The sequence below is a fragment of the Dermacentor variabilis genome, chromosome 7 (assembly GCF_050947875.1).
Source record: "Dermacentor variabilis isolate Ectoservices chromosome 7, ASM5094787v1, whole genome shotgun sequence".
NCBI classification, from domain to species: domain Eukaryota; kingdom Metazoa; phylum Arthropoda; class Arachnida; order Ixodida; family Ixodidae; genus Dermacentor; species Dermacentor variabilis.
Window position 1 is genome coordinate 36,715,861 of NC_134574.1, and position 16,654 is coordinate 36,732,514.

General features: G+C 42.3%; 1 protein-coding gene and 1 pseudogene across 1 annotated transcript in view; one reads left to right on the plus strand and one right to left on the minus strand.

Moving 5' to 3' along the window:
• The window catches only part of LOC142587406 (cytosol aminopeptidase-like), a 97,410-nt gene that overhangs the window by 72,886 nt on the left and 7,870 nt on the right, over positions 1-16,654 (minus strand). Inside the window, exons 2-4 of the mRNA XM_075698401.1 lie at positions 15,923-16,044; positions 12,932-12,986; positions 6,285-6,390 (exon numbers count right to left, since the gene is read on the minus strand). Coding sequence (XP_075554516.1) covers positions 6,285-6,390; positions 12,932-12,986; positions 15,923-16,044 — 283 coding nt within the window. The remainder of the gene's footprint in view (positions 1-6,284; positions 6,391-12,931; positions 12,987-15,922; positions 16,045-16,654) is intronic.
• On the plus strand, positions 2,812-3,344 carry LOC142589005 (uncharacterized; annotated as a pseudogene).

The window sequence follows — 16,654 nt, forward strand, 5'->3', positions numbered from 1 at the left end:
ACTCTGTTTTGTGTCAAAACGGGCTGACACCATGTCGCCCGATACTATCATTTTCTAGTAAGCATGTTAAAAATAAAAATAAATACTTAATCCACTTTCAATAGTGAGGAGTAGTGTTTAATTTATTCAAAAAGGAAACAGAAGGGAGGCGTTAGTAAAATTCAGAGTGAATAAAATAACTTTGAAGAAGTGCCAAAGACCATTGCAAACCAAGTTGAACATACTCAAATACAAAGAGATACATACAGAAGCAAATATTTTTGAATATGAGCCATTTCTATCACCTGACAGGAAGCTCATTGGTATGAGGCACAAACTTTGTCGCAAGTGAGATTCTTCATCAGCTGCTGTAAAGTCCACCTCAACTGTCCTGACATACTCTCAGCCCGTTCACAATGCCTCAGAGTTGCATTTCACTGCTTTAAATTGTTTATTTTGGTTGGGATGAGGGCAACCTGCGTCTCGGCATGGTCCAAGACTTTGTTTTTTGAGCTCAAGCTCCTTCAAAGAAGTGGCGGCACACTTCCTTTCCCCGCTCATTCCTCAATGCGTCGGTCCTTTCTGTTCTCGTCCTCCTTCCACTGCACGTTCGCTCCATGGAATATTTGAAGCATCCTCTTGGTCAATTGTACAGTGAATGTCCGAAAAATCGGGCAGTCCGAAAGAAATGAATGCGTATCTTTTACTGCCCTTAAGGGCTTAAATCGCCACGGGCACGTCTGAAAAAGCTCTGAAGGTGACAGGAGACGGCAGGTGCACACGTGTATAATGAAGGAATACATACTGTATGCCATGACAATTGGCCCTTCCCACGCTTATCAGTGCATTGCATATATGCAACACACTGATACGTGCTGGACGTGCCAATAAACGGCCATAAAAACAAAAGCTAAGTTCAGTTGGCTCTTCCCGTACACACTGTTGCATTTCTGCAACAATAGTTTGAAAAATGCGCCTTCTTTTGCTGCCCTCTGTGCTCATTCTGCTCAACGAAACAAACAAACATGGTGGACGCTGCTCGTGCCAGCACACAGCTATACAGGTAACTTTTGCCAGTTATAAATGCCTTTCTGAATGGTATAAACCATAGAAAAAAATGTTGAGCTGTGAAACACATCTGCCTAATCATGTAGATGCCAAAAAACATTATTTTCTCGCAATAGTTTGTTTCTTGCGATAGAAAGTTGCTACGGTGTGTATTTGCAACAACGTGCTCACTGGGTTTGTTTTTTGTTATGGAACTAGAAATGGATCCTAAATGCTTTTATGGCCAAGCAATTCCGTCAGATAGCGAAGACCGTGAACTTTCCGGGATAAACGATGACCCCGAGTGTAAGTCTGTTTCGATTCATCGTCTGGGCAGTGTATTGTATAGTGGAATGCCCGAATTTCTTCATCACGGTGTGTGCACACACACGCTGCTGTCTCGCATCATTACGGCTCCACTCTTATGTCTGTGCTTCGGTATTCTGAATTTTTGGCTATAACGCGAAGACACCGTACATAGCGTTTACGCCTGCTTTCAAAATACAGAGGCACCCTGTTTTCTACATCTGCATTTCGCTTTGTTTTACCACTAATTTTATTCCCTGTATATCGCTGTCCGTTTGTGCTGCAGATGTTCAACCTGACCTCGAAAAGCTAAATGACAGCACAAGCAAGTCGAGTGCATGCTCTGATAAGGATGAAGGTACAGCAAATGGCACAACACCTGACCAGCCCCCTACACAAGCTAAGAGAAGGATCATTTGGAATGAGGCAAATCTAATGGGAGATCCGCAGACAGTTAACTTTGCCCGGAGAACACACTTTGCCCAGAGTACATTTCACAACTAGAGACACCATTCCAATACTTGAAGTTTCTCTTCCCCGGCTCGCTGATTTTACTAATTGCAGATCAGAGCAATTTGTACGTGCTCCAGAAAGACGTGAGTCAGCCCCTTTGTACCACCGCAGAAGAGATGGAAGTGTTTATTTGGACGTGCATGTGGATGTCAATCACTCAAATGAGGAACACGAGGTGGTACTGGAGTGCAGAGACCAGGGTTAGCCAAGTGGCAGACAGCTTTCCTGTGGGTCGCTTTGAAAAACTGAAGCATAATGTCCACTTCACTGACAATAGTACTCTCGGCCCAAAGGACGTTCCAGGAAGAGATCGGCTTGCGAAGGTGCGGCCTCTCATTGATACCATCAATGAACAGTTGTCGCTTGTGCCTCTTGAAGAGCGTCTATCTATTGATGAACAGATCACACCCTTTAAAGGTAGAAGCTCCTTCAAGCAGTAGTGTCTCAAGAAGTCCAAAAAATGTGGTTACAAAGTTTTCATGCTCTCAGGTGTAAGCAGCTTCTCCTGAAAATTGGAGGTGTATACCGGACAGGAGAACTCAGCACAACGACTTTCAGGAGAGCCTGACTGTGGAGCAAGTGGAAATGTTGCTCGCTTGAGTAGAATGGTTCTGAGAGGCGTACACCACAGAGTGTACTTCGACAACTATTTCAACTCAACTGCCCAAGTTTGCAGGCATACCTAGAAAAACACTCTGTACACTGCATTGATACTGTGCTGATAAACTGGTTCCCTGGAGTGAGCCTGCCTAGTGAGCAGGAAATGAAAAAAAGAAGGATAAGGACATTTTGAAGAGAGGGTTGCAGTTGTGGATGGAATTGAACTGTCATGTGCAAGGTGGCAAGATAACCGACCTTGCTCTCCTCCTTCATCGGCACAGTCTGCTACAAGTGCATCAAGGTATACTCGTTAAAAAAAAGAGCAGAGTGAGATACCATGCCCTGCACTACATCTACAACAAGCACATGGGAGGCATCAACCTTTTGGACTCCCTCATCTTCATTTACCGTCCCTACCTGAGGTCAAAGAGATATTATTTTAGTGTTTTTCTGCACATCCTTGACTTGATGGCTATAAATGCTTGGTTGCTTTACAAGAGGAACGTCATGAACAAATGTGATCAGTAGAGAGAAAGGCTGCTTCCGTTGGCTGCAAAGCTGGGAAGACGGCACTGAAAAAGCAAGGAAGGCCTAGCAATGAGTTAGTAGAACAAGCCTCTGAGGAGAAGAAAAAAGGGGACCATCAGCTCCAACTCCAATTCAGGATGTCAGGGTAGATCACATAGTATTTCTCATCCATACAGCTTTGTCTCAGTGCTCATTATTTTCATTTCTTTCCTCAGGTAGGTCACTGGGTTCTTTGGAGCAAGAAGTGGCAGCGCTGCAAGCTTCTTGGCTGCACGGGAATCTGCATGATCTACTGTGTTAAGTGTGGAGCGCATCTCTGTTCCACAAACAAGAGCAATTGCTTTTTTGTGTACCACACCACAAAATGAGTGCACCGTTTCTCATTACTTACTGATTGCTGCTCAAGGTATAGAACCAACCTTTTTCAGCAAGCAAGTGAAATAGCTTTCTATTGTACCATGTGTTCCTCCTTGCTGATTGTCATGTAAATAAATCTTACAGTTTGAAACGCAACAAATCGGGATTTCCTCAACTTTTTCTTTATGTGCACGTTGTTACAAATATGCAACAACATACCCTTTTTTTGCTAATACAAACTGTAAAAGTCCACTGAAGTTTTTTTTTGTTAGTACGGCTATTGTTATGGGTCCCTGCAACAACATGAATAATTTTATAGCAAAAGAAAAAATTGTGCAGTAAAGGGTTACGCTTCACAGCAATACTTCGCGTATGCTTCACCGCTTAACATTCCTGTGTTGAGGCGGAGCTACCTTTCGGGAACCAGCATTATGCAACACGTTGGAGTCTATGCCATTGCTGGCAGCAGCAAACTCTTTCAATGAAAATACGGCACCAAATGACAAGAAGCTTAATAGTGAACGCTGAAGCAGCTAGGCCTAGTGTTGCCACGATGGCGGCTACGGCTGCCAGCGTATCTGTGTGCGAGAGCGCCGGTTTGAGGTGGCGAGACAATCAAAATGGTGGCGGTGGTGGTGGTTTTGATTAATGCAGTTTCGGACCTGCAGTCACAGCAAAAAGTCCAGAAAATTGGACGGCGAAGGTTTCTTGCATCCGAAATTTCAGGCATTCTTATACATTGACTCTATGGAGTATGTGGTGGTGCCGCGAAGCCGTCCTAATTATCGGGCATGTACCAAAAATCGGGTGTCCAGAAAATCTGTTGTTGACTGTACACTGGCGACTCCTCAAACTGACGACACGGCGTCAAAGACGTCTTGTTACGATTCCTCTGTTACTCGAGTCAGCATTCGCGCAACTTGCATTCCCTTCCAACAAAATTACAGCTAATTTTCCCAGATGTAAGGACAAATTCCCGTGTTTACCCCGAGTATTTCCAGACTATGCAAAATTCCTGAGAATTTCTGTTTTTCCTGGTTGGTAGGCATCCAGCAAAGCATTGTGTTGCATCCTTCGCACAATATTCCATGTTTTGTATGGCTTACTCGCAAAATTTTCAAACAAATGCAAGCATGCAAAATATGAATTTGCTGCATACAAATGGTTTAATTTTTTTTTACCTTTGACAATGGCTTCATGCACCTGATTAAATTGGGACTTCAGACTTAAATTGAGACTGTCAAACAATATTACTTTCCTAAAGTGTCAGACAAAATTCAGTGTGCTTAACACTTTCGTTAATGTGCCTATAGAAATAGAAATCTATCAATTTGATCTAAGGCTTTTTTACATGCTGTTACACATTTACGTTGGAATTCTTCCGCTACCAACGTCAGGCACCGTCTGAAATGACTACTTAACTTTGACTGTTTGGCAGATTGGGAAGCCTGGAAAAATAAGAGTTCTACTTGAGGTATCGTTGAAGCTAGCCTCCAAGCTCCTACGACTTCCTCCACAAAATGATGCAAAATTTCTGCTTTGGTCAACTTGGCAACATAATTTTGAAGTGGCATTAGCAGTGAAGTAACAGGAGCTTTTCTCGGGCTGTGTAATTTTCCGATCCAAAGTCTAGGTTGTTTTAACAATGTCTCAAACAATGGTAGATGCTCATAGGTGCATGTTATATTAAAAATTGTGTTGCACTAATATCAAGTGTAACTTTTTTTTCCCCACTGTGGTTTGCATTTACACAACTGCAGCATATGCACTAATTATTACGAGCAATCCTTCCCAATGAGTGGCATTTTTACTGCCACAAAAGCATGCTGTCAGATTCAGACACACCTTTAACCGAAGTTTGACTAGCGCTCTAATCTCTTACATTTTGAACACTGCCTCTGCAAGTGCCCGTAATTTATTATGGCACAAAATTGTGCAACACTCCAGTAGTGCCGACATCCGACCAAAACTAGGGCCCCTAGTTAAGTTTCAAGGTAGCACTATATTCTCCCTTTCTTGTTCCCCTTCTCGTCCAATCCTCCTTCAACATGGAGTGCTGCTAGTGCCCCCAAAAGTTTCCAAACCTCTCAACACACATGGAAAAACAAATAACTCCTGGTTTGCGTAGGCTATAGGAACGTGGGCCTATCTGCCTTCTCCTCTGCACATGTCCATGTGCGGGTCACACACCGTATATATCTTGGAAGTAATGTCTCCGTGGCAAGCCGAAACAGATGGTGCTTTCACGCACATCTTCTTGTTCCCATGCGTCTAGTGTTGGTGGTCACATAATGTCAAATTTCCGAGACACGCAACAAAGTGCTCGCTTGCATTGTGACTGCGAGTTTGTGGTCAACGAGTGAGATCTGTTAATGTTTGCCTAAGAGCTGGTGATACAAATAAAGCTATGAACCTTAATTCATGTAGTCTCTTTGCTATCGCCATAAGTGCTCCCCCTTTCTGGTGGAACTGACTCTTTTATTTTTTTGGCTCAGGTCCGATATCTGTATTTTTTAACACTTTTGTTTTTAATTTGTGGGCGCCGGCTGCAGGCACTAAGCATGGTCAGCTATGGCATCCAAAACACAACACAAGCAAATCTCGGACGCTGTGAGCCACGTCAATGCATTGCTCTCTGTACGATCTGCGGCGTACACACTGGCACTCACAACCATGCTATTATGGCCCGACCTAAGTGCAATTTGTTTATAAGTGCTTACTAAGAAGATATTATCCACCCGGAATGCTCTGGGAAATTGTGAAGTTGTTTTTAGAGTTGAAATTTTAAAACCTCAAATTAAAGAAATTTACACTTTAACACTGACACGTAGTTTTAGTGTTCGCTGATGCCTAATGTTTTATGAAATGCAGACAACAGCTGGCACGGTGCAGTACATACGGTATGTGGCATTAGTGTTTCACCAATACAGGAACCGGTGTGCTTGCACACTCACCAGCAACAGCATTACGAACGCTCTCCGCAGCTTCGTCGCACTCCTCGAGCTCCCGAACCTCAACTTGTCGAGGACCCAGGTGCACAACAGAGGCGATCGGGTACTTCTGCAAGGTCAATTGCACATTGCAGCGAGTTCAGCAGCATGTTTACCAAGTTCACATGCAATGTTCTTAGTGTAAGGTTTGTAGAGAATATTTGACTCAAAATACAAGGACAATTCAAGGAGGGGGAACCAAACCTTATTCGTCGAAATACACTGAAAAATAATGAAATCTCCGTGAGCTATGCTGCTGAGTTGGATAAATGATTCAAGCTCTTCGGGTCACTTGTAGTGTCCGACTACAGCCAAGGATACTCATGTCAAACCATTAAGGCTCAATAGAAAACTACCAGCCAGATCTGATTTTTTGCACGAAGTGGTCTTTTCACACTGCAACTCGATTCAGAAAGGTTTACAAATTGCGCTTTATTATTTGAAAAGCTATGATGATGTACTTTATAAAGTATGCTGCGCATTTATGGAAGCAAAACATAATGTAGCTTCTGAAAGGTATGCTATATTTTGGAACCAGGGTGTCTACCAAGTTGACATTTCCAAATTCCCTGAGTTTTTCAGGTTTCCCCCGAGTGCCATTGCAAAATTTTCTGAATGAGACAGAACTTTGTTATATGTCAAGATGACTGACACTGCCACTGCGATGCTGTCACTCTCTAGTAAGCATGTTGAAACAAAAAATTACTTAATCCAGTTTCAATAGTAACGTGTAACGTTTATTTTATTCAAAAGAAAACAGAAGCAAGACGTTAGTAAAATGCACAACGAATAAAGTATATTTGAAAAAAATGGCAAACTCCATTCCAAATTGAGTTGAACATTTTCAAATACCAATGAAAAGGAGATGCACACAGAAGCAAATATTTTCGAATATGAGCTACTTCTATCAACTGATAGCAAGCTCATTGGTATGAGACCTGAACTTCGTCACAACTAAGATTCTCTCTCAGCAGCTGGAAAGTCAACCTCAACTGTCGTGACATACTCTCAACCTGTACACAACACCTCAGTGTGGGGTTGCACTACTTTGAAGAGTTTATTTTGGTTAGGACGAGGGACACCTGCATCTCGGCGTCAGTCAACACTTTGTTTTTTGCGTTCCTTTCCCGTTAATTCCTCAATGCATGGATCCTTTCTGTTCTCGTCCTCCTTCCACCACCCATTCGCCCCACGGACCATTTGAAGCACTCTCTTGGTCAATTGTACAGATGTCATATATTTTGGACTCCCTAAGGGCTGTGAAAATGTCCAAAAAACCTGGCAGTCCAAAAAGAGGAATGCATGTCAACTGCCCTTCATCATCATCATCATCATCATCATCAGCCTGGTTACGCCCACTGCAGGGCAAAGGCCTCTCCCATACTTCTCCAACAACCCCGGTCATGTACTAATTGTGGCCATGTTGTCCCTGCAAACGTCTTAATTTCATCCGCCCACCTAACTTTCTGCCGTCCCCTGCTACGCTTCCCTTCCCTTGGGATCCAGTCCGTAACCCTTAATGACCATCGGTTATCTTCCCTCCTCATTACATGTCCTGCCCATGCCCATTTCTTTTTCTTGATTTCAACTAAGATGTCATTACCTGGCGTTTGTTCCCTCACCCAATCTGCTCTTTTCTTATCCCTTAACGTTACACCTATCATTCTTCTTTCCATAGCTCGTTGCGTCGTCCTCAATTTGAGCAGAACTCTTTTCGTAAGCCTCCAGGTTTCTGCTCCGTAGGTGAGTACTGGTAAGACACAGCTATTATATACTTTTCTCTTGAGGGATAATGGCAACCTGCTGTTCATGATCTGAGAATGCCTGCCAAACGCACCCCAGCCCATTCTTATTCTTCTGATTATTTCCGTCTCATGATCCGGATCCGCCGTCACTACCTGCCCCAAGTAGGTGTATTCCCTTACGACTTCCAGTGCCTCGCTGCCTATTGTAAATTGCTGTTCTCTTCCGAGACTGTTAAACATTACTTTAGTTTTCTGCAGATTAATTTTTAGACCTACTCTTCTGCTTTGCCTCTCCAGATCAGTGAGCATGCATTGTAATTGGTCCCCTGAGTTACTAAGCAAGGCAATATCATCAGCGAATCGCAAGTTACTAAGGTATTCTCCATTAACTTTTATCCCCAATTCTTCCCAATCCAGGTCTCTGAATACCTCCTGTAAACACGCTGTGAATAGCATTTGACTGCCCTTAAGGGCTCAAATTTATTTATTTTATTTAGAAAATACTGCAGGCCTTGTAACAGCCCTTGCAGGATGGGCAGAAGTACAGGAAAAAAAACAGCAAGGAAATACAAGAGTATGTGAGTAGCAAAACAGAAATAACAAGAATTAATTACATGGCAATGATTGCAGGAAAATAAAAATAAAAATTTCAGAAACACTGCAACAAAACAAGATTAAAAAGAAGCAAACAACATTTTTCAACTGTCGCATATTCAGCTGTCAACGCATTCAATGCTTTCAGTGTTAATAAGAAGCGATATGGGCAAGTTATTCCATTCAGTTATTGTGCAAGGAGACAAGGAATATTTAAAGGTGTTGGTCCTGGCAAAATACGGAGTAAATGACTTGGCACGCCAGTTCCTTGTTAGTCGCCCTGTTAGTGGTTGTATGTATTGCTGCGGATTAATAAGAGATAGCTGATTATTCTGAAGGTGATAGAGGAACTTAATCCTTTGAATTTTCCTTTGCAATTTTAGTGTTTGTATATTAGTCATTTTCATTAAGTTTGAGGGAGAGTCAGTTGGACGGTATTTAGAAAATATAAAGCACACAGCTTTTCGCTGAATTTTTTCTAATGCATCGATGTTGCGTTTCGTGTACAGGTCCCAAACAATTGCCGCATATTCTAGTGTAGGCCTTATAATAGAGTTGTAAGCCAAGAGCTTGGTTTCCGGAGGTGCCATTTTTAATTTATGCTTGAGCAGACCAAGTTTTCTTAAACCTGAAGCACATGTAGCAAAGATATGTTTATTCCAGGAAAGATTATGCGTTATGATAACCCCCAGGTACCTACATTCCTAGACTTCGGATAAGGGTTGAGATGCAAGATCATAAGTAAACGGTAAAGGGTGCTTTTTCTTTTTTTTTAGTAATTCTCATAGAACTTGTTTTATTAATGTTGAGCTCCATGTTCCATTGCTGGCATCAGGAATCAATGCTCTGAAGGGTAGAATGTAAGTGGACTTGATCTTCGTGGCATTTAATTTCATTAAATAAAACACAATCATCAGCAAACAATCGTGATTGAATGGGGTGAGCGATTACTTGTACAATATCATTAATATATATTAATCGCCACAGGCACATCCAAAAAAGCTCCAGAGGCCTGCCAGTCAACTTATTAGGCATATCAGTGCTCATAGTGCGACAGGAGACAGGAATGCATGTACGTATAATTAAGCAATACATACTGTGTCCCGTGACAATTGCCCCTTCACACGCTTCCTAAGCTTCACCGCAATAGTTTGCGTATTCTTCACCGCCTAACATTGCTGTATTGAGGCGAAGCTGACTTTCGAAAACTGACATTATGCAATGCGTTGTGTTTTCCAAGCTTCGAAGCCAATCTGGAGGATTAGAAAGGCAGAGTCGGTGTCATTCCTGACAGCGGCGAATTATTTCAATGAAAAACATGGCACCGCAGAGCAAGAAGCTTAAAGCGAACATAGAAGCTGCTGGGTGTAACGTTACCACGGTGGTGGCTACGGATGCCAGTGGATCTGTGTACTAGAGCGCCGGTTCGAGGTAGCGAGATAATCAAAATGGCGGCAGTGGTGGCTTTGGTTAATGCCGTTTCAGGTCTGCACGCACGGCAAAATGTGCGAAATATCGCTCGGCGAAGTGTTCTGGCATCCTTAGTTTCAGATGTTCTTATACACTGACTCTATGGGGGTACGTGGTGGTGCTGCGAAACCGTGCAAATTATTGGGTATGCCAGGAAAAACGGGCGTCTGGAAAATCAGTCATTGACTGTACTATTGAAACTCCACAAGGCGACGACACAGCGTCAAATACGATTTGTTGCAATTCTTCCTTTACTGGAGCCAGCATTAGCGCGACTTTCGTTCACTTTCAATAAAGTTGCAGCTAATTTTCCCTGATAAAAGAACAAATTCCCTGAGTTTTTCCTGAGTATTTCCATACTATTCGAATTTCCTGAGAATTCCCAGTCTTTCCTGTTTCCCCGGTTGGTAAACACCTTGGACCTTTTTTAAAACAATGACTTACATCAAATATTGAAATGAAACTTTATACAGGCCCCCATGCCTCCTGATGGCAAAATTTTTTTATTTTAGCGCCAAATATGCTTCGTGTGGAGGTGCTTTTACTATTCATGTGTGTAACATATATACGACTTCAGTAGGTGAAGGGGATAAGCTTTGGTGTTGTTTTGTCAGGATGCACGTGGTGCTGATATATTAATTGATATAGATGAATATACAATATTTTGTTTGATGTAGGCGTACAAGAGTAAAGCATTCAATATTTGTTTCAATGGTGATTGAAACATTTAAAGAGGTCCTGAATCACCCCTTGGGCTTGGTGAAAAAGTACAGTTCGCAGATAACATTTGCTGTTGTGAACATCTCAGCCAAATTTTGCAGTTGTCCGCGGCGCATGGGGCTGCAAGCGGAGCACGAAGTCACCTTTTTTTTTCAAATGCTCTTTTTCCAGTGGAGCCTGCTCCTCACTATTTCCTGGGTGCTTTATTTCGTCAGATAGGAGATTCCCATACGTGGCTGCTATTGGCCAATAGCTACATCAATCAAGAAGGGTGTTTGGATCGGTGCACTTTTTACGACTGTTATTCTCTATATTTATTGACGCAGTTTATTAAACAGGCTGCAGTAAAAGAAAGTCTGCTTTCGAATTTTGACAATAATTACATACTTGGAGAAAAAGCTGACCATCGTCTGTTCACATTCAGGCGCAGCCGCCCATGTAGGAATTGAACTGGCCATCATGTTATCAGTGTTGTGGCCATTGGGTCTTGCTAATTTCAATTAGTTTTAACATTCGGCTAGTCTGGAACCACACAAAGACACACGCACACTTGCCAGCGTGCACTCATTTCTGGCCGCTCCTGGTTAGATGCCTTGGCAGACTTCGCTTTGCGTTGAGCTCTTAATAGCACTTCGAAATTTACAATTTGTATGTGGCTACTTTCCGTTGGTAAAGCTGGTAAAGGACAAAGCCAGTCCACACCACCATATAGCACGGCCAGAATGGAGCATGTGAGCATGAGCATGCACTCCAGCCCTGTCGTGCACAAAGCAAATGCAGTGCAAATGCAGTACAGCTACAGGTAGCTGCGGTCCGCTACGTAGTGTAGATACTGCAACGGCTGTGTGATACCGCTGGGTGAGGGCACCGCAGCTCGTTGAGGTCAAGGTTGAGGTTGAGGTCAGGTATGGATGCATTGCATTTACCACACTTACTCCTCTTCAGTGCTGCGCTCTGCGCCTGCTGTACCTCGCGAGGTATGGCTGCTTGCAACCGCAAAGACGCACGACAGCGCACACTCACTGGGCTCACTCATAGATGCCTCATAGAGGCCACTTCATACTTTGTTATTGACAGTGTTTCAAAATGCTTTGTTTGATGGAATGTGGAGATCGCAGCAGAAGTAGCATTAAAACTTGAAGACGTTGCCAAGGTTGATCCCGCAAGCGTTGCTGATGCCCCGCTCCCGATTTCAACTGATACTGTAGCTGCTGTGGTCTTTCTTCACCGCTACTGCGGTGCAATAGAAGGCACCGACCTATTGCTTGCGGATCGTTTAACTATGCTGAGGATGCCATGGTTAAGCACACGGCTACCAATAAAAAGCAGGCTACACTGCTGCAGTACTTTCAGCCAAACACATAAATAGATTGTGTGAAGCTTCAAGTGAGTACTTACTGCGCCACGAATGGGGTGCGATCGGGGATCGTTGTTCTGAGTGCACATTCGGTTGAGCCGCACACAATTGGCTTAGGCCATGCCAACTTCACGCGGCCCAGCCTAGGCCAATGGCGCGCGGCGCAACTGAACGCGCACTCCGAATAACGGTCCCCGATTGTGCTCTTCGTTCAATGATCGATTTGTGCAAGATTTTGATGTGTTTCTTACGCAATATTATATATAGAATTCTGGCTATATCAAAATATTTTGCAATCGCTGCGCTGTTCGATATATCGAGGCTCCACTGTACTTGCACCCAGCTCTCTGAGGCAATGAAGGGAAAGTGACAAAGGCGGAACACCTGTAGATGTGTTATTGTACCAGGTAGTGTGGCAACAGTTTTACAGTGCTCTCTGAGATAATGAATCAGAATAACTTACTAACTGCTACAGAAAATGCAGAAGAGCAAATCAAAAACATTAAATAAATTTAGCACTGAGTGGTGCATTTTATGCCTTGTTTTAGTAACAGTAAGGTTCTACCTCTCTGTGGATAAGACAATGGGTAATTTCCAATAAAGAAAGCGAGAAATCATGACAATGAGAAATCTGTCCGAATGTCAGCTTTGATGTACCACATGAGTCCAATCAGCCAGAATTGAAGCGATAGAAGACTTCAATGAATAAATATATTATTCCTTACCTCATCAAGGCCATAGAATGTCCTTGTTTCACCTTTCTTGAAAGAACCCTTGGTCCTGCAAAGAAAACAGTTGAGAAGCTGCACAACGTCCTTGAAAATGCAAAACATAAACACAACTTCCACTTATGCGCATGATTTTTGGCTGGATGACAGAGGTGGAACTAAGAAAAAGTGCAACAAAAATGACACCACAAATGTGACAAGCACAGAGGAAAGGCGTTACTAATGACATGTACAACTCATTGTATGGCTTGTGGCATGAACATTGTCTGAGCCAAGACACTTTGCATATTTGAAGTGAAGATTTCGTTGCTACTTCCACACTCCCCTTATCCCCAGCCCTCGAAAACAAAATTTAAAAATGGACAAGGTGCTTGAGACAGCATCATCAAAATCGTTGCCATCAGTTCTACACAGTATGAAGTTCTGCCCATACCATTTAGGTACATCAACAAACCTAGATGTTCATAACACAAGCGACCCATTTAGTCTAGGGAAAATCTCGATAAATACACACTTATAAACAGGTCACCAAGAATCTGGGCAACACAACAACCGATACATGAAGGTATGTATCTCTTTTTTCTCATGCTGTTTTGCAAAGTGTTTGAACCCCCTAGTAATTACTTATAAGCTTCTGAAGGAACATGCCAGTAGGTTCTTGGACATGGCCGTGAGTTTTTCCAAACGTGTGTTGGATGTATAAACCTAAAGGGAACAGGCCTCTCTTTCCATGCATGCCAAAGCAGTAAAAAGAGCAATTTTCGGGTTGTGGCTCGGATACGCAGTAAAGAAATTGTGTACACACTTGATGCAAGATAGCTTCTGCTTCTAAATAAACTGCCCACTTTGGCTACACCAGGGAAGTGACTAAAGCTGTGGCTGAAGTGACACATCGTAAGATTAAAAAGAAAATAGGAACCCAAATCCAAGCAAACTAACAACAAACACACGACATTGCACAAGGTTAAGATAATAGGAAACAAACAGAAGTAATTTTATTGGACAAGTCCAAGGCTTTTGATTATGTACCACACAAAAGCTAATTAGGAAGCTTCAGTGTACGCTAGAAGAAGGCTCATTGTTAAATGGACAGAAAACTATCTGACTGACCACTCGCAATTCGTGCATATTCATAACGAAGATACCACTTTAGCCCCTGTTACATCGGGAGTGCCCCAGGGCAGTATACTGGGCCCTGTTTTATTTATAACATGCATAAACGATTTGCCTTCCAGATTACATGTTAACATCTATCTGTTCGCTGACGACATTTTGTACCATGAAATCAATTCTGATGATGATCACCCTGTACTAAACATGGCCGCAGAGCCTGTCTTTTCTTGGTGTCAGGAGTGGCAGATGACTGTAAATGGTCAAAAATCTGTAACGCTTACCACAACTAGAAAGAAACAAATAACCTGATTTTACTCAGATTATTAACAACACACCTCTCACTAGTGTATTTTAGCAAAGCTGCTGGCCTACAAAATGCTTGTTAGACCAGTGCTAGAGTACACCAGTATTGTTTGGAACATATTGCAAGAATGGAAGGGGTGCAGAGGAAAGCAATAAGGTTCATTTATAGTAACAGACACAAGCTAATGAATTCTCTGACTGAATTACTAAAGAAAGCTGGGTTATTAACACTGCAAAGTCGGGCAAAACTAGCAAGACTAAAGTGTTTGATTCAATTATTTCATGGTGACAATAAGTGACATGTCTCGACTAATTTCATACAATCATTCTAGATCAACACGCTAGAGGCACTCTCAAACATTTAATGAATACACTGTCAACTCAAATTGTTTCAGATATTCATATTTCCCTCAAACCATACGAAAATGGGACCAAGTAAGTCCTTGTGTTACTAATGCTTCATCTTTAGATATGTTCTTAACTATGGTGGAAATGGATCTACAGGCTGAGCAGTTTATGCAAAGTGCCTTTCTTTTTTTTTTAACCTGTATCCGGATTTTGCGTTTCCATAACCTGATGGCATCATTGCACACCTTACCATTGCAATTGTCGTAATTTGTAGTCTTGTCCTGATTTGTCGCATTGCTACTACTGATCTTTATGTATTGATTACTTCAGTGTTTTGCATTGCAAAACTGATTTGATTGTATTTCTTTTGAATTTACATGTATGCAATCCCTGCTACAATCTCTCGTGAGGTCGGCAGTATTGCTAAATAAGTAAAAATAAACCTAGCCCATGTTATCACCTCTGTGCTCTTTTCTGGCTTATCTAGACTCCACAGGCAGCAATGCTGACATTTTTAGTATTCTAGAAGTGCAGTTCACCAACCATGCCTAACCTGAGATTTCTCTTCAGTGGTGCCCATTTAAAAGATAGAGATAGATAGATGCTTGCATAGAGGTCAGTGTGAGACATGACCTCTATATTGGCAGCACAGCCCCAAAACACATTCCAGATGGTGGCCAGTCCCTTTAAAGGTGCACTAAAGGGAAAAGTGACTGGAGCTGTATCTGTAAATTATGGATTCACAATACAAAAAAGCCACTCTTATTGAGACAAGTGGCTTAGAAAACCAAAAGAGACGCATGAAAAAAATGTGAGAGGCGACACTTCCTTCAAACTCACCGTGATGTCATGGATTGATTGCATAGGCCTAGCTATTTTTTATCGGTAAAGATGGACTACAGTGTATTCTAAAGCAGCCAAACACTGAAGTAAGAGGGTATTGTAACACTTGCTGCAGAAAAACGGCCCAAATACGAGAAAATACTTTGAAAGCACAGATGTCACACAGATGTACTAGCACTGAGAATTTGGCACAGAATATTAAAAAGAGAAGTTTGGCCTTCATTTTCTCATTTAGAAATCAACTTTTATCCTGCAACTGACAGAAAAGGGAGTTTTAAAGCACACTTGATCAGACTAAACAGATGTAGCGTTCCTGTTTAGTTCCCATCCACCAGTTTAAAACCAGTCAATGTGAAGCTTGTGCACACGTGCGAAACTCACAGTTCCAGAAGGTCGGTCAACTTGGTGCTGGCAGCAAACTGCTTGGTGCTAGGAGTGAGCACAAAGTCCCCCTCCTTGTCCTTCTCCTTGTCCTGGTACACACCCAGAAGGATCGCTTGCCTCTGCAAGGATAAAGCAATGATGGAAGTGTTAAATATGGGGACATGGAAACATGCATCCTTATGAGCCCTGCTGAAGCAGAGACAACAGCTTAGCAGATTCTTCCTTAACATATTTCCATGCACATCCTTAGACATATCCCTTTAAAACAGTGGGTATAGACAAGAAGTGCAGGTTACAGAAACATTTTGCCTTCCTGAGTGGCTATACAAAAATCTTTACCACCATCATTGAAAAAAAAAAAGAAGTGCACAATCACTGCATTCTACCGGTGCTAAGATATGGGGCAGAAACTTGGAGGACGACAAAGAAGCTCGAGAACAAGTTAAGAGCTGTGCAAAGAGAGATGGAATGAAAAATGTTAGGCATTACTTTAAGTGACAGGAAGAGAGCAGTGTGGATCAGAGAGCAAACGGGGATAGCCAATATTCAGCTCTGCTCAATAATCTTGCCAACAAATCTGTAGATGTGTCACAGTTGTCTAAAAAAACAATGCGAGATCAGTTCCTGTGAATTATGATGCATTTATTTATCTATTTTCATATATTTTGCTCATAAATGTGAAGCTTTCTTTTGTATTTTGCAAAATGCTTATGTTCCGTTGTGCAATCA